The sequence below is a fragment of the Crotalus tigris genome, unplaced genomic scaffold (assembly GCF_016545835.1).
Source record: "Crotalus tigris isolate CLP2741 ecotype Arizona unplaced genomic scaffold, ASM1654583v1 scf7180000017701.1507938, whole genome shotgun sequence".
In the NCBI taxonomy this organism is placed as follows: domain Eukaryota; kingdom Metazoa; phylum Chordata; class Lepidosauria; order Squamata; family Viperidae; genus Crotalus; species Crotalus tigris.
In genome coordinates this window covers 776,764-797,637 of record NW_024096577.1, presented here as the reverse complement: position 1 = coordinate 797,637, position 20,874 = coordinate 776,764, and the positions used below count along the sequence as shown (strand labels likewise).

The window sequence follows — 20,874 nt, the reverse complement described above, 5'->3', positions numbered from 1 at the left end:
GTTCATTGTCCTCACTGTTAGGAAGTTTCTCCTTAATTCCAGGTTGCTTCTCTCTTTGGTCAGTTTCCAACCATTGTTTCTGGTCCTTCCCTCTGCTGCTCTGGTGAATAACGTGATCCCTTTTCCCTTGTGGCAGCCCCTCAAATACCGGAATATCTCTATCATGTCTCCCCTATTTCTTCTTTTCTTTAGACTAGCCAAACCCAAGTCCTGCAGCCATTCTTCATATGTTTTAGTCTCCAGGCCTTTGATCATTTTAATAGCTCATGAAACCTCTGAATGAACTTTGTTACTGAGAAAAGGTACTAGCAGAATCCTTCTGGAGAACTTATGCAGTACAAGTAGACAATACAAAATTAAATAGATTGCTAGATAAATGGGACTGGATCACATTTGGAGCATTTGGTAGCAAAGTCGAGAGGGTTGTTGAGCAGATGTTGGACTAGAAAATCTCTTAAGTCCCTTCCAATTCTGTTATTCTGTATTCCCAGTAATTTGAGACATATGCATCATACTGGGATTGTTTATGAGAAAAAGAATGTAGTTACTCAACTATGACATAAAATAATGCAAAGCATGCAACCTCTGAAATTGCATTTTTCTATTGAATTAAAAAAGTGAGAAATTATGAAACAATACTTGTTACTTACTTGTTCAGCAGATCATATGGTATTAATATTAAGGGAAATAGTCAAGAAAAACAATCATATTATTGTTCTGATTGCTGAAATAAGACAAAATGCTACTCTGGCCCCAATTTTGCACCTAAGGGATATTCATATGGCCCTTTTCTACGGTGTTGGGACAATGTGCACAATATCCAGGGAAAGAATGTCTATGGAGGTTCTCAGTCATCCCGGTCATGGTTGTCCCAAAGGTGCTTTCAAAAAGACAACTGGACTTTCTTGATTTTTCTTGAAGATATTTCACTTCACAGTTCAGGAGTTCAACAAGGCTTCTTGGATGAGAACTGAAAACATCTTTAAGAAAAACCTAGAAAGCCCAGTTGCCTTTTTGAAAATAATTTTGGTACATTCAGGGAAAAATCTATGGTATTGATGAAGAGTTGCCAACTGGCTATCTCTGGGACCGCCTTTTTCTAAGGTCATCTACCTGTCCTACTAAGTCAGATAAGCTGGGCATGGTCCCTTCCTACAAATATTGTCATCTGATGGGAGTTAGGAAGTGGGCCTTTTCTGTGGCAGTCCCTGCTCTACAGATCACTCTTTCCTTGGAAGTGCAGTTGGTCTCCAACTAACCAGCAAAACAGCTTGCCTTCAGAAGTTGTGGGTGTTCCATCACTGGAGATTTTAAAGAAGAGATTGGGCAGCCATTTGTCTGAAATGGTATAGGGTCTCCTGCTTGAGCAGGGGATCAAACAAGAAGACCTCCAAGATCCTTTCCAACTATGTTATTCTATGTTCTAATGCTTTGAAGATCAGGCTTTCCTCCCCAAGCATTGGGAGATTATATAATCACACATTAGAACTAAAATAATAAAATAAAATAAACTTTCAGAAATTCTGAAGAGATTAAAACTTTTTTTTAAATAAAAGTCCTCATGAGTAAGTATGCCTACAATGTTTTCTTCAGATCACAGAAGTTTCTGCTGTGGTCTAACCACTGTTTCTCAAGTTGGCCACTTTAAGAGGGGTGGACTTCAACTCCCAGAATTCCCTAGCCAGAGTGGGAGTTGAAGTCCACCGATCTTAAAGTGAGGTTGAGAAACCCTGTACTAGATTAGATCATTGTCAGAAAGGAGGGAGCTAGAAATGACCTAAAGTTGGGTGAGGATCACATACATTAGGACATCTCCAGTCTGTGAAACTAATTCTGCCATGAAGCCAAGATTGTGAGGATTGATGGGACTGAAAAAGGGAAGACCTTGAAGGCCTCCACAACACCACATGGATATTTTTCAGCAGCCAGCCAAAAGGCATTTGATTTATTCATTCAAACATCTCAATTAAAAATGCATTTTTCAAGAACCAAACTTCTTCCTGGGTTGATACTTAACCATTGTGCCAAGGGGAACACTGCTGCCTTGGAAGTCTGTCATCGCGAATGAGATTGGTCCACTATACTTGTCTGTGTAGGCATCTTTGTGTTCGGTGCTGAACCAACGTTTACCCTTCCATGGCTGGACCCAATGGGAATATTTAATCTGGAAAGGTAGAAAGAAGGGCAAAGAATAAACCTTTTACAATGTGCTAAGTGGTTTTATTGTCATTTGTTATTCAAATCCTGCCCTCGTGATATTTGCAGCATACAGGATGGCCAGGACAACTTATAAATTGTAAGATCCTGTGGAAAATTAGTACAATAATTATGAACAAAACAATAATGCTGAAAAGAGGTGCAAATATACCTGGTTATTTATGTCTGTACCGCTTCAAACCGATGTTAGGCAGTTTACATTTTGGGATTAAAACAATAAAACAGTAAAGATAACTTTACCATTCACAGGGGAGGATATCCAACTCAAAAGGATTAAACCATCAAAATAAATTAAGAAGTTGACTCACCATAGCCTACCCCAGGGCCTGCTGAAAGAAAAAAGTTTTCACAGCTTTTTGAATGCCCAACAGAGTTAAGGCCATGTGGATTTCAGAGGCAGACTCAGTTCTAGGGAAGGCCTTCTTCCTAAGCTCCACAAGATCAGACCACAGTACTTTACAGCTCAGTCCCCACAACCTTCCAATTTTGACTCCTTAGTAGAGTTGCTGTTAATAGGCCGGAATGTGAATGCACAACTAATCCCATTTTTTTTGTAAATTGCTCAGAGTCAATGAGAATGATTGGGTGGCCATATAAATGTTCTAAATAAAATAAAAAAATAAAACCTTAGCAAGTGGAGCAGCCACCTGAACTGAGAAGACATCCAAGTAGCAAAATAGATCACAAGAGGAGAGGAAAATTAAAATAGTCTCCCCACCAAGTTGGCTAATAGGAAAGGAGATCATTCTTTGAGTAGTTTGGGCCTAGGTTAACAGCCAATTAATATTTCTTCAATGGAAATTCTTGCTTAAAAGTGAGCTCCTGATCACTCTGTCTGAAATATCCAACAGAGCTAGCAAGAGAAGGGAAGGGAGGCAGAGAAGGGACTGTTGGATAGTTTTGAATTTGGCGACTGAGATACAAGCTGAAAAAAGGTGGAGAGGGGAGAAGGATGCTACCAAAGATGGTCTTCAGGAAATCTATTATCCTGCAAACCTGTCATCTTTAATACTTGTGGACTTCAACTCCTAGAATTTCTCAATGCCTGGCTGAGGAATTCTGGTTGTTGAAGTCCACAAATCTTAAAGTTGCTGAGTTTGGAGACCTCTGTGTAGATGGAACCAGTTGCTATCACATACTACGATACTAGAGTAGTTAGCCAACTCTAGTTGGTTTCAAAAAGCTAGGCAGCATCCAACTAGGTTAGTATTTGGATAGAGGTCTTACAAGAATTCCAGAACAGTAGAGTAGACTAGGAAATTTAAAAAAAAAACCTTCTGTACAATTGCCAAAAAGACCACACTGATGTGTGTGTGGAATCTTCAAATATAATGTGTGATTTGAAGGAAGCTTTATCTTTTTTCACCACCAATATTTAGAGGAAGTATAGCATCAATGACAAAGGGCATTTTTTTCATCTGAAATGGCCTTGCTGACAATGCCAAAGCATGTGGGAGAAATACTGCATTCAAGACAATAAGAACCTTCCTAACCTTTTGCAGTTCTTCCTCTGTCAGCTGGTACTTCTTCCCTTGGTGAGGAACAAGCATATCCTGAGTTGTAGTGGTCCTGAAGATGGGCACTCCAGGCCCTGAATGAAAAACAGAATAATAGAATAACAGAATTGGAAGGGACCTTGGAGGTCTTCTAGTCCAACCCCTGGCTCAAGCAGGAGACCCTATACCATTCCAGACAAGTGGCTACCCAGTGTCTTTTTTTAAAAAAAAACCAGAATATTTAAGAGTCAAACATTGCTTTCCCTCCTACAAAAAAGACACAAAGATTACATGAGAATTAGACCAAGATACATCTAGAATGGAACAAAAAAGGGGTGAAAATGATCTCCTCTCAGAACAAACTGTCTGTGTTCACACACATAAACTGAATTACAGTTCATTGCCCAGGCAACTAAGGAACACAAGAAACCACAGAAAATATAGGTTAAAATAGCTGAATTTAATCTGTTGGTTTGTAACTGACCTGACTCCATGCAGCATGTGAGCACACCTACTGGTTATTTTTCTAATGTGCTGACTATGTATATGGCTTAGAGAGAGGCTGTAAAGCACTGCAAAGCAGTACATAAATGTTATTGCTATTATCTGTTGATTTCAATATGATAGCTCCAATAGCATCTTTTCTCAGAGGTGAGAATGAACAATATAGTTTCGTTCTGTCTAATAAACATTCTTTTGGCAGGGCTCCTGATGTTGGAGGGCAGAGCGCTGGTGAAAGTGGATATGATGATACAGGCGATACTTTAGAACAGGGGTTCTCAACCTTGGCAACTTTAAGACTTGTGGACTTCAACTCCCAGAATTCCTCAGCCAGAACATAGAATCATAGGGCTGGAAGGGACCTTGGGAGTCTTCTAGTCCAACCCCCAGTTCAAGGCAGGAGACCTTATACCATCCCAGTCAAGCTATTCCATTGATTAATTCTCATGGTCCGAAAATATCTTCTTATTTCTGAGTTGGATCTTTCTTTAACAAGCTTCCATACTTCCCACTTGGCATTTGGAGAACAAGTCAATCCCCTCTTCTCTGTGGCAGCCCCTCAAGTACTGAAGATAATTTTGAAACTTCATCATTTCATAATTGTGTACACAACCATCTCATTTTTTCAAAGGGAAGGCCGGCCACCAGCTGGGGATTTCTTTGTGAAGTATACAGGGAGCCCTCGAATGATGACCACAACTGAGGCCCAAATTTCTGTTGCTAAGCAAGACAGTTATTAAGTGAGTTTGGTCCCATTTTATGACTTTTCTTGCCACAATTCTTAAATGGATCACTGCAGTTATTAAGTTAGTTGTTATGTCCCGAGCCTTGCAAATGGCTCGGGGCGTTTGCAGGCGGTCCCAGGCAGGTGCAAAGCTGCCCGGGACCAGACAGGCTGTCGCCAGCGCCGTGCGCATGCGCGGGTGCTGGCGCGGGAAAAGTATCGCATTGACCCGGGAAATGTCTATATAAGAAGCTGAGAGGTTTTGGGAGCTGCTGAAGCCATCTACTTGTAAGCTGAACGCAGAATAAAGAAAACTGAGAACTACAACTGCTTCTCGTGTCTTACATTTCCGCGAAGGACTCAACACTGGCGACGAGGATGGGATGCCTTACATCGCCTGGAAAGGAAGAAGTGTAAGCTTACCCAAGTGAGTCCTGAGCGGCGGAACGGTGTCGACTCGGCAGCTACTCGCCAATCCAGTGCGCATTCGGGGGTAGGCTGGCTGATAGACCCGTCTCCTGAAGATGGCAAAGGTTGGAAGGCTTTCGGAGTTCGACGTCTCACATCCAGAGCGGTGGGAGTCCTACGTAGCCAGGGTGGAGAACTACTTCAAGGCAAACCAAGTGAGGGAAGAGAGCTTGAAGGCTGCCACCCTGCTTTGTGTTTGTGGTCAAGACGCCTTCGAAATCGCAGAAAACCTTGCAGCACCTGTTCCAGTAGAGTCTGTCAGCTACGCAGATCTGAAGAAGCTACTGAAGGAGCACTTCCAGCCCAAGATGTCCGTCATCGCATGGCGCCACACCTTCGAGCAGAGGGATCAACGATCCGGTGAGTCGGCCAAAGAATACATCGCCGCATTAAGGAAAGCCGCCAAGCACTGCGAGTTCAAGGACCTCGAAGAACGACTGAGGGACCGATTCGTGTGCGGGTTAAGGCATCGAGATCTACAACAGAGACTTTTCGCTAAAGAAGAATTGTCCTTCCAAGATGCCTTAAGAGAAGTCACCGCAGAAGAAGCAGCAGGCGGCGCCGTCAAGAACATGCGGCCGATCAGAAACAATCCAGAGGTTGCATCCGTGCACCAGGAAGACGTCCAGGGGAACTCCGAGGAGGATCCGGACGAGGAAGTCGACCGTCTCTACCCCACGAAGGAAGGAAATCAGAAGGGAAGCTCTTCAGCTCCACTCAAGTGCATCGGCTGTGGAGGTCGCCACAGGAGAACCGACTGCAAGTTCCGCTCCGCTACCTGCCAGGCATGCGGCAAACAAGGACACATTGCAGCTGTGTGTCTGGGCCGACGAAAGGTACAACCTCAGGAAGAACTGCGCCTGAAAGGTACCAGGGTCCCCAGCCAGAATAGGGTAGGGTTTTGCGCTTCGCGAAGAAGCATCCTTAGGACAGGCACACACAAGCCCATTAAGAAAAAGCTGTCACTCAAGGTGAAGCTACAAGGGGTTCCATTAACTATGGAACTAGACACAGGGTCTGCCCTTTCAATCATCTCCTTGCATACATTTAGGAAGATTTGTTCCGGAAGTGGAACTCAGGCCAAGTTAAGGCCTTCTGACATTGTGTTAACAGATTTTCAAAATTCAAGAGTGTGTGTTAAGGGGGAGGCCACCCTTAACGTGCAATACAAGAATTTTGAAGGTCCACTAGACTTATTAGTAGTAGGGGGTGAACGAACGAGTCTCATAGGACTCGATTGGTTTGAGGCCCTGGGGATACACGTCACAGGACTCAACAGCTTACAAACACTCGACCTACAGGAAGTCTGCAAAGAATTTGCAGATGTTTTCAGCCCCCAGCTGGGCACATTCAAAGGACCCCCTGTGTCCTTAAAGCTAGACCCCACTGTCACTCCCATTAGAATTAAAGCAAGAAGGGTCCCTTTTGCTTTAAAGAGTAAAATTGACACTGAGTTAGACAAACTGATCCAACAGGGAATTCTAGAACCTGTTGATTCCAGTCCTTGGGAGACCCCCATTGTCACGCCTCTAAAGGCAAATGGGGACATTCGTATTTGTGCTGATTACAAATGCACTCTTAATAAGGCATTGCAGCAACATGCCTATCCTGTTCCTGTGGTCAGTCATATTCTGGCCTCCCTCAAGGGGGGGCGCGTTTTTGCAAAGCTTGACCTAGCTCAAGCGTATCAACAGCTGCCTGTTGATGATGCTGCTGCTATAGCTCAGACTATTGTGACCCACAGGGTAGCCTTTAAGGTAAAAAGGCTACAGTTTGGAGTGAATGTCGCTCCTGGGATTTTCCAAAGCGTAATGGAAAACACACTACGGGGCATACCGGGGGTTTGCCCCTACTTTGATGATGTCTTAATTGCAGGAGACTCCACACACATTCTAGCTGAAAGGCTAAGGGCTGTTCTGTTAAGATTCAGGAAAACAGGCCTCAAGCTCAAAAAAGACAAATGCAAGATTGGGGTGCCTTCTACTGAATTTCTGGGGTTCAAAATTGACGCTGCTGGAATTCACCCTGCTGAATCCAAACTAACTGCTATTTTAGAAGCACCTAGGCCAAAGTCTAAGGCCGAACTTCAGGCCTTCCTGGGCCTCCTGAATTTCTACAATTCCTTCCTTCCACATAAAGCCAGTGTGGCTGAGCCTCTTCACAGGCTACTAGACAAGCAAGCAGTGTGGCACTGGTCACAAACACATGAGGCTTGTTTTAACAAAGTCAAGGCCTTGCTCACTTCTAACAGTGTACTTGCACATTTCAACGAGTCCCTTCCTGTGTGCATCGCTTGTGATGCGTCCCCTTACGGGGTAGGAGCTGTCCTGAGTCACCTCAGGTCTGATGGAACTCAGGTTCCTGTTGCATATTACTCCAGAACATTGTCTTCTGCTGAACGCAACTACGCTCAGATAGACAGGGAGGCTCTGGCTGTTGTTGCTGGAATTAAAAAATTCCATGATTTTCTATATGGCAGGCATTTCACGGTCTTCACTGACCATAAGCCTCTGCTGGGACTGTTTACCACACGTAAGCAGACTCCCCAGATCATTTCCCCCAGAATGCTTAGGTGGTCTATTTTTTTGTCTGCATATGATTTTTCTTTACTCCACAAGCCTGGGAAAGAAATGGGCCATGCTGATGGCCTCAGTAGATTGCCTCTGCCAGTAGTAGAAGCTGACCCTGCGCCAGCTGTCAACATTCTATCAATCCAAGCCTTGCCCGAGCTCCCTCTTAGTGCCAGGGATGTTGCCGCTGAAACAGGTACAGATCACACACTTTCACGTGTCCGTTCCTGGGTTTTGTCTGGTTGGCCTGAGCACTGCCCTAGTCCTGAGTTTCAGAGTTTCTGGTCCAAAAGGAACGAGCTGTCCCTTTCTCAGGGTTGTCTGCTTTGGGGAAACAGAGTTGTCATTCCCACCTCAATGAGGACTAGGGTCTTAGAATCCCTCCACGAGGGTCATCCTGGCATTGTTCGTATGAAGGCTCTTGCGCGCAGCCACTTGTGGTGGCCTGGTTTAGATAAAGATATTGAGGCTAAGGTGCATGCATGCCACCTGTGCCAACGATCTCGCCCAGAGATGCCACAAGCTCCCGTGCATAGATGGGAGGAAACGCAGTCCCCATGGTCTAGGGTGCACATTGACTACGCTGGGCCCTTTCAGGGCCAGTTCTTCTTGGTCCTTGTTGACAGCCATTCAAAATGGCTTGAGGTTGTACCTGTCTCATCCACCACCACTGCAAAGACTATTCAGGTACTGAGGGGGATTTTTGCTGCACACGGGCTTCCAGATGTCATTGTGTCTGACAACGGCCCTCAATTCACTTCCTCCGAATTCCAAGCTTTCTTACAGGCTAACATGATTCGTCATGCCACGTCTGCACCCTTCCACCCGTCCACCAACGGTATGGCTGAACGTATGGTGCGCATCACGAAGGACGCATTGAAAAGACTCACCTACGGGGACTGGCATCACAGGTTGGCTGACTTTCTCCTTTCTTATCGCACCACACCGTCTACTTCTACAGGGAGAAGCCCAGCTGAACTTCGTTGGGGGCGTCAACTTACTACTAAACTTGACCGGTTGCATCCGGACAGACTGCCTTCATCTACCTCACATCCTAGGGCACCTAGACAACTACTTGTGGGTGCCCCGGTTTGGGCTCGCAATTACGGGCCTGGTCATACATGGGTCCCGCTTCTATTTCCAAGGTCACAGGTCCTCTCTCCTACGAGGTAGCCCTGGACAACGGTCGTGTCCTGCGTCGGCACATCGACCAACTTCGCCCTAGGCGGGACCTTTCAGATGAGACTCCTGGGTCTTTTCCAGGGGGGGAGGGGGACCCTTTGGAGCAAAGGGAAGGGCACGAGTTGCTGCCCATCTCCACTGATGGAGCCACTGACGGCCCATTTCAAGCTTCCGCAAGTGCTCCGAAAAGGAATTCATGGAGCTTACCCACACAACAGGCACTCACGCCTACTCCAGCCAGGGAGTCACCCCGGGGGCATACTCACTTTCCACACACATCACACAACACTCCAGTCACGGAGGATACCCGGGAGCATCCCAACAAATCATTCCCCGAATGAGAGCTGGCACACAATCCCCAGAGTTGGCCTGACCTTACCCCTAATCCTACAGGGGGTCAAACTTACAGGGAGGTGGTCGAGGAACCAAGTCCCGACCGCAACACCTCTAGCCCAAATCAGGGAGAAACTGAGTTTTGGGAAGGTACAGAGACCCACACGAGCCCGGACACAGAACAGGGCTTAGGGATTGGACAGCCTCCTGACAGGTCTTGGACGGACCTAGGAGGTTCTATAGAGACGCCCAGCAGTGGCTATCACTTCAAGGGGCCCGAGGGCCTACAGCTAGGCAGGTCAACCAGGTCACAAAGTGACAGAAGCCCTGGCCTGACGAGCCCGGTGGGCGAGCAAGCAGGCCAGGCATTGGGGCAAAGTCCTTGGAAGGCACCAAGGCATGATAAGGGGAACAGGCTCTTGTCACCCCTCAGTCAGGGAACACCTGTCAGAAACCCAGAGCTGAGAAGGTCACAGAGAGCAAGGAAGTCTCCTAAATACTTAGAGGATTACATAACATTGCTGGCTAAACAAAAGCCAGGTAACGGTAGGAGCACTGAGAAGCAGAACACTGTATAAAATAATGATTATATGTTGGTAGTAGTTTTAGCCCGGGGGAAAGGGGTGTTATGTCCCGAGCCTTGCAAACGGCTCGGGGTGTTTGCAGGCGGTCCCGGGCAGGTGCAAAGCTGCCCGGGACCAGACAGGCTGTCGCCAGCGCCGTGCGCATGCGCGGGTGCTGGCGTGGGAAAAGTATCGCATTGACCCGGGAAATGTCTATATAAGAAGCTGAGAGGTTTTGGGAGCTGCTGAAGCCATCTACTTGTAAGCTGAACGCAGAATAAAGAAAACTGAGAACTACAACTGCTTCTCGTGTCTTACATTTCCGCGAAGGACTCAACATTAGTGATACAATTACTAAGTGAATCTGGCTTCCCCATTGACTTTGCTTGCCAGAAGGTTGCAAGAGGTTATCATATGACCCTGGGACACTGCAACCGCCATAAATATGAACCAGTTGCCAGTTCTGATCAGATGACCATGGGGATGCTGCAACAGTTGTAATTGTGAAAAACGATTATGTCACCTTTTTTTGCTGTTGTAACTTCTAAACAAATGGCTGTAAGTCAAGGACAACCAGTGTGTGAATGAGAACCTTGTGAGACTTAGCTCATGATCCCACCTGAAAAAAAAAATAGGATTGTACCTTCATAGTTGAAGAAAATGTAGCTATCAGTTGAAGTCTTGTTTTTGGAACCCAATTTGTGTGTTTCAGGAGGTGGCTGATAGTCAGAATGATGAGTAGTTTGAAACAATGGCAACAACTGTTTATCGCCCAAGCATAGCTTTGTTAGTGGCGGAATCAGTGGCTGGGTCACAAAGTCCTTAGCGTTTCGCTGAGTAGAGAGAAGACATGAATCTTTTTATGTGTCTTAAATCTCTCCCCATTCAGTTTCATTTAATAATCCTGAATTTAAAAGCAAATTAAGAAAACTATTTTCTTCTCTTCATTTTTTTAGCATTGCACATATTATAGTAAAAATGTGAAATTCATTGCTATATGACAGTGGTGGCGAACCTATGGCACGGGTGCCAGAGGCGGCACTCAGAGCCCTCTCTGTGGGCACGTGCGCCATCGCCCCAGTCCTAGGCCTTCAACTGGGTTTTATAAAACCTTTTCGCTTTAGGCCTCCGCCGCCGTGTACAAAAAAAAAAAGGTTCAATCAATCAGTCAATTTCAACTTCTCGCAGGGGAAAAAAAAAGATCTTGTAAAGTTGGAATTGATTGATTGAACTTTTTAGTCCCACCCAGTCTACTGTTACCATCGCAGCCACGCCCACCCCATGGGCCACACCCACCAGGCACCCGACGATGCATAAGTGGGTTTTGGGTTGCAGTTTGGGCACTCGGTCTCTAAAAGGTTCGCCATCACTGCTATATGATTTACTGTTTAGATGGCTTTAAAATCTGACCCTGATGACTTTCTTTAGGCTCTTAACTGTTATACATCTCTTTTCCTTGACAGCAGCTGAGGGTAGGAAATAGCCTAGAAATATAAACTTATAAACTAAAATATAAAATTATAAAATTATAAAATAAAAATAGGAAATAGCTAGAGCAGTGTTTTTTAACCTTGGCAATTTGAAGATGTGTGGACTTCAATTCCTAGAATTCCTCAGTCAGCATGGCTGGCTGGGGAATTCTGGGAGTTGAAGTCTATACATCATCATGGCTGGCTGAGGAATTCTGGGAGTTGAAGTCCACAGCTAGAGAGTTAAATTCTTAACAATGGGAAGAAGAGATGGGTATTACCTCTTTGTAGTAAAATTGGTTGTTGGTCATACCGGTGCATTTTCTCCTCTCATTGTGATCCCCTAGGAGAACAGACGATTCGTTTTTTTTGTAGTCTGAATAGGATGGAGGGTCTAGAAAAACCACAAAGACAGAGAATAGATGGAGACTTAATCAGAACTCTGATTCAGTCCTGGGGTTTTTAGTGCCTGAGAACAGGAGTAAAGAAGGTAAATGGTGAGCAGGATCCAAATTCTGTTGCTCCCCATCTCCCCTCTTCCCCACACATCATTCAGATGCACTCATCCCATACCTTACTCAGGTGTGTATATAGAGATAAGTTAAAGATACTTTACTTGCAGGATTTTGATCACAAATTGTGATTACCATCCTGATGTTTTGCTTACTCCCCTGACTCCATCCATGCCCACATTTTTATGTGAATGAAAAATGTAGTACAGGTAGTCCTTGATGTACGACCGCAATAGAGCCCAAAACGTCCATTGCTAATCAAGACAGTTGTTGAGCAGCATCCTCACAGTTACAGGATCCAAATTCAGGCACTTGGCAACCAGCATGTATGTACCACGGTTGCAGCATGTGATTGCCCTTTGCCATTTGGGGTGAAATGATTGCCATTTGTGACCTTCCCATTTGGCTTCTAACAAACAAAGTCAATGGGGGCAGCCGGATTCGCTTAACGACCGCATGATTCACTTACCAGTGATTCCCTCATCACCTGTGGCACAAAAAAGATTGTAAAATCAGGTGCGACTCACTTAACAACCACCTTACTTAGCAATGGGAATTCTGGTCCCAAATTGTGGTTATAAGTCAAGGACTATCTGTATTTCCTTCACAACCATCTCTTGCCTATTTCCTCTGGGTATCCAGATTAATTATAATAATAAAGTTGGAAGGGACCTTGGAGGTCTTTTAGTCCAACCCCTTATACCATTTCAGATAAATGGCTGTCCAGTCTCTTCTTAAAAACTTCTAGTGTTGGAGCACCCACTGCTTCTGGAGGCAGGTTGTTCCACTGGTTAATTGTTCTAACTGTTAGGAAGTTTCTCCTTAGTTCTAGGTTGCTTCTCTCTTTGGTTAGTTTCCACCCGTTGCTTCTTGTCCTGCACCTTAGAGAATAGCTTGACTCCCTCTTCTTTGTGGCAGCCCCTGAGATATTGGAACACTGCTATCATGTCACCCCCTCGTCCTTCTCTTTATTAAACTAGGCATACCCGATTAAAACAACAACAACAAAGTAATACACAGACACAGGGGGAAACAGAAAAATTGACCAGGCAGTCCATTTCTAATGCACAGGGAGCCATGGAAATAATGAGCAGTGGAACAGAAATACTCTTATGTCTTTTAGGGGACAGCTCCTTTCTTCCTACAGAAGCACCCTCCTCTGAGCGCTTGGGTTCAGGTACAATCGCTCAGGTACAAAGGGTGGGATTTGTCAAGGCCTCCGAAGAGCAAAGGAAGAGGAGGAGGAGGTCTCCAAGGCTGGATTCAAATTATGGGCTAGAAGTTCCCCATTCTCTAGAACTTTTGAATTAAGAATATCTCTGAGCATGGAGAGAGTGAATTCCTCTTTTTTGCCCTAAAGGCCATCTTTTGCACGTTGAAAAAAAATAAGCTGTTGAAAATGGAATCCATTGAGGGTCCTTGGTGCTCGCTGAGCTTGGTTGTTTTCTCTTATAGTGGTACCTTGGTACTCAACTGCTTTGAAACTCATCGAAGTTTGTATTCAATGCATGTTGATGCAACAGTTTTGTCCCAGGATTCATTATTTGTTTGGCACTCAACACACAAGCTAGGACTTGTCAGTGTTAGCTGCCTTGTGTCTCACTACATTATTCCTTATGAGAAAAATTTGTTTGGTATTCATCATTTTTGGTACTCATCAGCCCTCTCGGAAGCAATTAATGATGAGTACCGAGGTACCACTGTAAATGTTTCATTACCTAAACTCGGTAACATCAACAGTGCTAGTAACTTGCACTGATAATGTTATCTAGTTTAGGTAATGAAACATCTACAAGAAAACAGCCAAGCTCAGAGAGTATCAAGGACCTCTCATTCCAACCCTGAGCTACATATATTCTCCTTTATGGAATCAACTCTTTGACCTTATGAGTCTATTTTGACGACTGGCACAAATGATGACAGAGAGATTTGGGGAAAGTTCCCATGTTGTCCCTGATCTCATTTTAGTGAAATGAGTCTCCGTGTTTAAGAAGAAAAAGGAACTTTCTGTCTTCCTTTCTCTCTTGTTCTTCCTTCTTTTCAAGATGCCCTTTAAGATATTTCTATCCTTACGTATGTATTAAGGAATCTATAAGAATCTAGTAGCAATTTTTTTTAAACTTACAACCATTCATTTAGCAACCAAAGTTAATGATGGTGCTGAAAAAAGTTAGGACTGGTCATCACACTTACGACCATCACAGCATTCCTCATGTGATCAAATTCAGGCACTTGGCAACCAGCTTGTAGTTATGACGGTTGCAGCATCCTAGGGTCACGTGATCATTATTTGTGACCTTCCCAGGTAGTTTCTGATAAAAAAGTCAGTGGGGGAAAGCTGGATTCATGCAACAACTTCATGATTCACTGACCGACCACAGGAAAAAGGTAATAACATTGGGTATTGTTCACAACTGCCTCACTTAGCAACGGAAATTCTGGTCCCAATTGTGATCATAAGTCAAGGACAACTTCTACAAGCTTTATTAAAAAGCACAAGCTTTCATCAAATGCAGAGAATGTTTTATGTACAATTTCAGTTGCAAGTAATTAACCTTTTCCTTCAAATATCACAAACATCCTTTTAGCGTTCATTAACAGCTGGGCGAAGACCGTGCTCTGCATTCAAATTCTATGTCATCCATCCACCTACCCACAAGTATGCACATACACATACATACTTTGTGTGTGTGTTTGTGTGTGTGTGTGTAATGGTACATTGTGCTATTCAGTATTACAGGTAGTTCTCGACTCAAAACAGCTTGTTTAGTGACTGTTCAAAGTCATAACAGCACTGGAAAAAAGTGACTAGTTATGAACATTTTCACACTTACGACCATTGCAACATCTCTAGGGTCACATGATCATAATTTGGACACTTGAAAACTCATATTTATGACAATTGCAGTGTTCTGTGGTCACATGATCACCATTTGCGACCTTCTGACAAGCAAAATAAAGTCAGATTCATTTAAAAACTGTTACTAACTTAACAACTGCAATGATTCACTTAACAACTGTGGCAAGAAAGGCTCACTGAACAACTGTCTGTTACTTAGCAATAGAAATTTTGGGGTCAGTGTTGGTCATAAGTCGAGGATTACCTATATTTCACTTATCACAGGGGGTCTAATATATACATTGTGCGGGCTTAACCAAATTGCATATTTAACAGAGCTGAAGACACTGCCTGAGTCAGGGTAATCTGGGTTCCCTCCCTCTCACCATACCAGGTTGCTTCCATAAGTATGATTCAGACATGATAGTAGAAAACCTGTGCTGCCCATCTCCAGGCTGAATGTTTGAATGGTGCACCATCGCTGAGGCAATATGTGGGTCATAGCTGTTGGAGAAAACTTGAATTACTAGTCATTAAAAATAAGGAACTTAATACCTTATTAGATTTCTAAGGCTGCAAATAAAAAAAAAATCAAGATAGTGCACACAAATTGAAAGCCTAAGAACCAATGCAGTCATCAAATCACAAGATAGACCTATGGTGGCGAACCTATGGCACGCGTGCCACAGGTGGCGCACAGAGTCCTCCCGGTGGGCATGCATGCCGTCGCCTCAGGCCTAGGCCTTCAGCTGGGTTTTATAAAACCTTTTCGCTTTAGGGCCCCGCCGCCGTGTGCAGAAAAAAAAAAGGTTCAATCAATCAATCAGTTTCAACTTCTCGCAGGGAAAAAAAAGATTTCGCAAAGTTGGTATTGATTGATTGAATTTTTTAGTCCCACCCAGTCTGCTGTTATCACCGCAGCCACACCCACCCAATGGGCCACACCCACCCGGCACCTGATGACACATAAGTGGGTTTTGGGTTGCAGTTGGGCACTCAGTCTCTAAAAGGTTCGCCATCACTGAGATAGACAAACTTTACGCAAAGCTGGAGTGTTGCAAATGGCTCTTAAGCCTTGAACAGGGCAGCATTTCTCCACCTTGGCAACTTTAAGATGTTACCGTTGGCTGGGGAATTCTGAGATCTGAAGTCCCCACATCTTAAAGTTGCCAAGGTTGAGAAATACTAGAATAAGGGATGAATCTCTCTACACAACATTGTTCCCCCTCAATTTAGCCTAACAATACAGTGACAAAATGTACACATACAGTACAAATTAGCTCCCCTGTAACTTCAATAGCATTCTCCAAATATATTCTATACATTAGTTTGCAAAAGGAACCAATTGGAAAACCAGACTTTGTTAAATCCTTAACCCTGTTTCAATATAAAACAGGCTTTAACTAATTAAGAACAACACTTCCAGTTAACTTTGCTGGCAGGGAATTTTTCATAATACAGTCCAATCCATTTGAGGATTGGGGAAGGCTGGTATAACCTTAGTCAACAACTACAGCAAAGTCTTTTAATTGTATAAATTTTAAAAGGCCAAATCTCAGGAAATGCTAGGCCCTATAAAAACAGAGATGATGATGATGATGTTGTGACAATGATGATTTAATTACCAGTAGATGGCACCACCTAGCTGACCTTGGCTAAGCTAGGAGACTACAGTAACCAGACTACAATAAATATCTGGGAAGCCAAAGGCTATAAAATGGATAGATTTTAGGCTAGATATAGATATTGTGCACTACACACATACACACACACATACACACATACGAAAAAGACAATGGTACTGTAAATCACTTCCATATCGTTTAAGAAAACTGTTTCATTACCTCCATGTAAGTCCCCAGTAGTCAAGCTTGAGTCAAAAATAATTTTACTTTCTAATGTTTAAAATGAACTTTTTAAAAGTCAGAGATGACAAGTAGCAACACTGCAAGGGCCATAATACCCTTGAGTGTCACATGATAAACCTTGTTGCATGGCATCTTGGAAGTTAGTATTAGAAAGATAAACTATACAGGTAGTTCTTGACTTACAGCAGTTTGTTTAGTGATTGTTCAAAGTTACAACGGCACTGAAAAAAGTGACTTATGATCATTTTTCAGGCTTATGACCGTTGCAGCATCCCCACGGTCACCTGATCAAATTTCAGACGCTTGGCAACTGAGTCACATTTATGATGGTTGCAGTGTCCCGGGATCACATGATCACCTTTTGTGACCATCCAACAAGCAAAGTCAATGGGGAAGCCAGAGTCACTTAACAAAGGTGTTACTAACTTAACAATCGCAGTGTTTCCCTTAACAAATGTGGCAAAAATTCAAAAAATGGGGCAAAATTCATTTAACATCTGTTTCGCTTAGCAACAGAAATGTCGGGCTCAATTGTAGCTGAAAGTTGAGGATTACGTGTAAACATTTTAAGCGATTGAAACAAAAACATGAGGATAACCAAAGGACATCCAGGTACGTTCCTTAGAAGATTGCTCAATGTGGAAAGGAGTTTGTAACTCTAGGACAGTGGTGGCGAACCTATGGCACGGGTGCTAGAGGCGGCACGCAGAGCCCTCTCTGTGGGCACGCGTGCTGTCGCCCCAGTCCTAGGCATTCAACTGGGTTTTATAAAACCTTTTCACTTTAGGCCTCCACCACCGTGTACACAAAAAAAAAAAGGTTCAATCAATCAGTCAATTTCAACTTCTTGCGGGAAAAAAAAAGATCTTGCAAAGTTGGAACTGATTGATTGAACTTTTTAGTCCCATCCAGTTTGCTGTTACCACTGCAGTCACACCCACCCAATGGGCCACACCCACCCGGCATCCGGCGATACATAAGTGGGTTTTGGGTTGCAGTTTGGGCACTCGGTCTCTAAAGGTTTGCCATCACTGCTCTAGGAGGTTTGAGATGCATTATATTAGCATGACACACAAGAGACTATAGTCTTATCCAACCCAGCCATCCCTTTCTGAGGCAAGTGCTACATTGCGTACCGTTGGCCTTCGGGTTCCTGGACCGTGTATGCACGCTTCTGCTCACTCACTGCCTGGCGGTACCGAGGGTCACCAAAGACTATTGATACCATATTCTGCAATAGGAAAATGCGTGAGGTGACTGCAAGTAATGTCTTTCCATCTTCTATTGTGGTGCCATTAGGGGAAATTGCTTTTAAAATGGTAGGCACAATTGTGTGGAATGAATCCCACCAATGGCTGTAATGTGGGTGGCATTTCTCATCTCAGAAACAGTCTACACCATGTTTCCCTAAAAATATTCAGTTAGTCACTGTCAGAAGAGGAATGCTCAATTAGATGGTCCACCAGGGCCCAATTAGATGGCCCACTAGATAGTCACCAAGGTTTTCTTTATGTTGGGCTGAATCTGCCAGTAGCTATTAGCCATGTTAGCTGACTCATATCTCCATGGGTAGAAATGGTCTACCTATCAATAACAGCATCTTGAATTTTGTATACCAGCTGTGGAGGTTTTCAATGCATCTCCTCAACTGACAAATATAACTGTTATGACCAGGAGTCAGTGATAGTCTTGGTTTTTTTTATGAATGTATATATGTTCCTTCTTAAAACAGTGGTAGCGATTGATCGCAATAAATTCCAAACTTTAATTTATGCTGAGTAATCAAGTGCTTTTTGCTGCAGAAGTTGTTATTCATTTATTTATTATTAAATTTGTATGCCACCTACCTCACTACCCAAGTAACTCAATGTAGTGAGAAAGGGAGAAAACCATGCCCTTATCCACAATGTGTGCCCATGCATGCTTTTCCAGCTCTCTATCCTGTCCCCATCATTTCTAAGTTAAAAAGCCCTCTAAGTTTTAACCTTTCCTGATAACAGAGTGTCGCAGTCATTTCTCATCTGTCATTGAGATCTGGGCATTTCTCCATCTTTCTTAAATTAATTCTGGGTTCTATGAGGTTCTGTAAAGATCTAGTTGTGGGATCCAAAAATTTCCTCCATCTTTGCTTAGGAAGTTAATCCAGAACATTGTTAGCTCTTGTTGATTTCCTACCAGAACTTAGGTGAAAAAAATTGTCATTAATTTTTTGATATTAAAAATGCAATCTCATCCAATTCTGGTTTGTACAGGCCAGCTTGTTTATTTATATTTCTCAGGATCTGTTAATCCTTTCCCCTCTACTACATAATGAAACTATCTTTGCCTCATATTTTTGTTGTCTGGGTTCCCTGTTTGATTATTCATAGAGCAGATTTGTCTAATTAACTATATTTTCTTCCTCCTTCTGATGTGAGAATGAATACTTTGTACATCCCCTCTCTTAGCTAAGCCTAAATTGGTAGCTAGGAAACACAGCTCAGAGGCCAAGTGACCTGAGACACACTTACTTCATTGCAGCTCTTGACTGGAGGTGCCCATTCACCTGTGAACTGTGATTGGTAAGAAGTGTTGAAATAGTTATGGCCATCACCTCTCAGGGCAAAATCACCTCCTGCCAAAGATCAGAAAATCCATCATGGTGAATCAAACAGAATAGCTATCTAACCAGGCTTTATTCCACTCCCCCTTTGCCAGATCGGAAAGATATAGGCAACAGATCCATGTATGAATGTTTGTGTGTGAGAGATATAAATTATACTTCAGCAAATGAAGTCTTCTTCAAATGTTGTTGAGTCACCTAACATATGCTAAAATTCATCCAGCCATTCAACCATGCAACCGTACAACCAACCCAACAGCAATAGCTTCACAAGCTGTCTGGAAGAGGGACGCTTCCGCCAGTTTTAACAGAGATTGAACTCTAGCACTGTTTTTGCACATCATTGCTCCATTGAGCTTAATATTATTTATTTTGCTGGGCAGCAGCAATACCATGTTCTTCCAAACTTGGCCGAGAATATTTCAATTGCAGAAGCTAACCGATGAACCTGAAATCACCTGCATTCCACAGAGATGCTACAGCTCAGAGGTTGAACTTTGCCTGCCCATTTTACCTTCCACCAAAAGTTGAAAGCACTCTGCATATGATCAGTGGCACTTGACTGATAGTCCTGGTCAAAAAATTCAGTTTAGGCTCACTGCAGAGATGTGGAGATACTCTTAATTATTTAGAAAATTAAAAGCAATGCCCAAAGACTGTCCAGGTACAATTCTAGGATATGTCTTCATGGACATAAACTGCCTTTATGAGCCACTGTTTAGAAGTTTTGAACTTGCTATAGGTTTGGCAAACACACCCAGGTGTTGGCTTGGAGCCTTGACTGCAGGTAACACCCCTTTGTAGGGTGGGTAGGACTGCTGGTAGAGGGACTCCGGCAGAGGTTCCTTTTCTTTGTCCCCACTGGGAAAACTGTCATCCCACTTGTCTACACGGTTGGGAGTCATGTGCGGGAGGCTAGGAGGATAAGAATAGCTTTCTCGGGTGATAGAAGTGAGGATGCTGTGGCGGGGATCTGCATGCATTTGGAAGTTGGATGTAGGTGGATTGATAGCAGGTTTTGGCTCCAAAGGCCAGGTTGGATATGACAGGTATGATTCTGAGCGAGTGTCCCAGCAATCGCCCATTTCTTGGTTCAGGACATCAGCGCATTTTGGAGGCAGAATGGGTTGTCGCTGGTAGGAGCCCCACCTAGGAGGATACTCTATACGATAAGGGGAGACTACTGTGCTACCCTCAGGCCTCTGGTCAAAGCCCAGCTTGAAATGGGAAGCCCTCAGGAAGGATTCGGTGGCCAGAGGAGCTTGGATATTTTGAAAGGAAGAGGAGGGCATTGTGCAACCTGCAGTTAGGTAGCAACCAGGAGAAGATTAGCCACGTGCAGAGGAGAGAAGATAGAACTAGAAGCCCAAAATCTCTATATTTGGCAAAGAGGCATAGATCTAGAATGCCTATCACATCTGGAGTTTTGCTTAGGTAAGTAAAAGCTGTACATATCCCTTCAAAAAGGGGATGTATAGAAGAAAAATAGCCTTCTTCCAGAAATGTGTGCGGTTTAAAGGGCAATAAAGA

The 20,874-nt window shown here is 43.7% G+C and overlaps 1 protein-coding gene across 1 annotated transcript; it reads right to left on the bottom strand.

The window, feature by feature from the left end:
• Positions 1-145: 145 nt before the first annotated feature.
• On the bottom strand, positions 146-20,827 carry TEX45 (testis expressed 45). Its single transcript, XM_039338501.1, has 8 exons — positions 20,102-20,827; positions 19,253-19,356; positions 17,879-17,973; positions 15,266-15,378; positions 11,805-11,917; positions 10,698-10,887; positions 3,711-3,808; positions 146-2,164 (listed from the first exon to the last, which is right to left on the bottom strand). The coding sequence occupies exons 1-8, from the start codon at positions 20,634-20,636 to the stop codon at positions 1,982-1,984; spliced, it is 1,431 nt and encodes a 476-aa protein (XP_039194435.1). The 5' UTR covers positions 20,637-20,827; the 3' UTR covers positions 146-1,981.
• Positions 20,828-20,874: the final 47 nt, after the last annotated feature.

Excerpts from the sequence above, each read along its gene's own strand:
- TEX45 (XM_039338501.1), bottom strand. The coding sequence starts at position 20,636 with ATGCCCTCCTCTTCCTTTCAAAATATCCAAGCTCCTCTGGCCACCGAA. Across the intron at positions 17,974-19,252 it reads CAGTCAAGAGCTGCAATGAA|AATATGGTATCAATAGTCTT; the intron begins GTAAGTGTGTCT and ends TTCCTATTGCAG. Across the intron at positions 2,165-3,710 it reads CAGAGGAAGAACTGCAAAAG|ATTAAATATTCCCATTGGGT; the intron begins GTTAGGAAGGTT and ends CTACCTTTCCAG.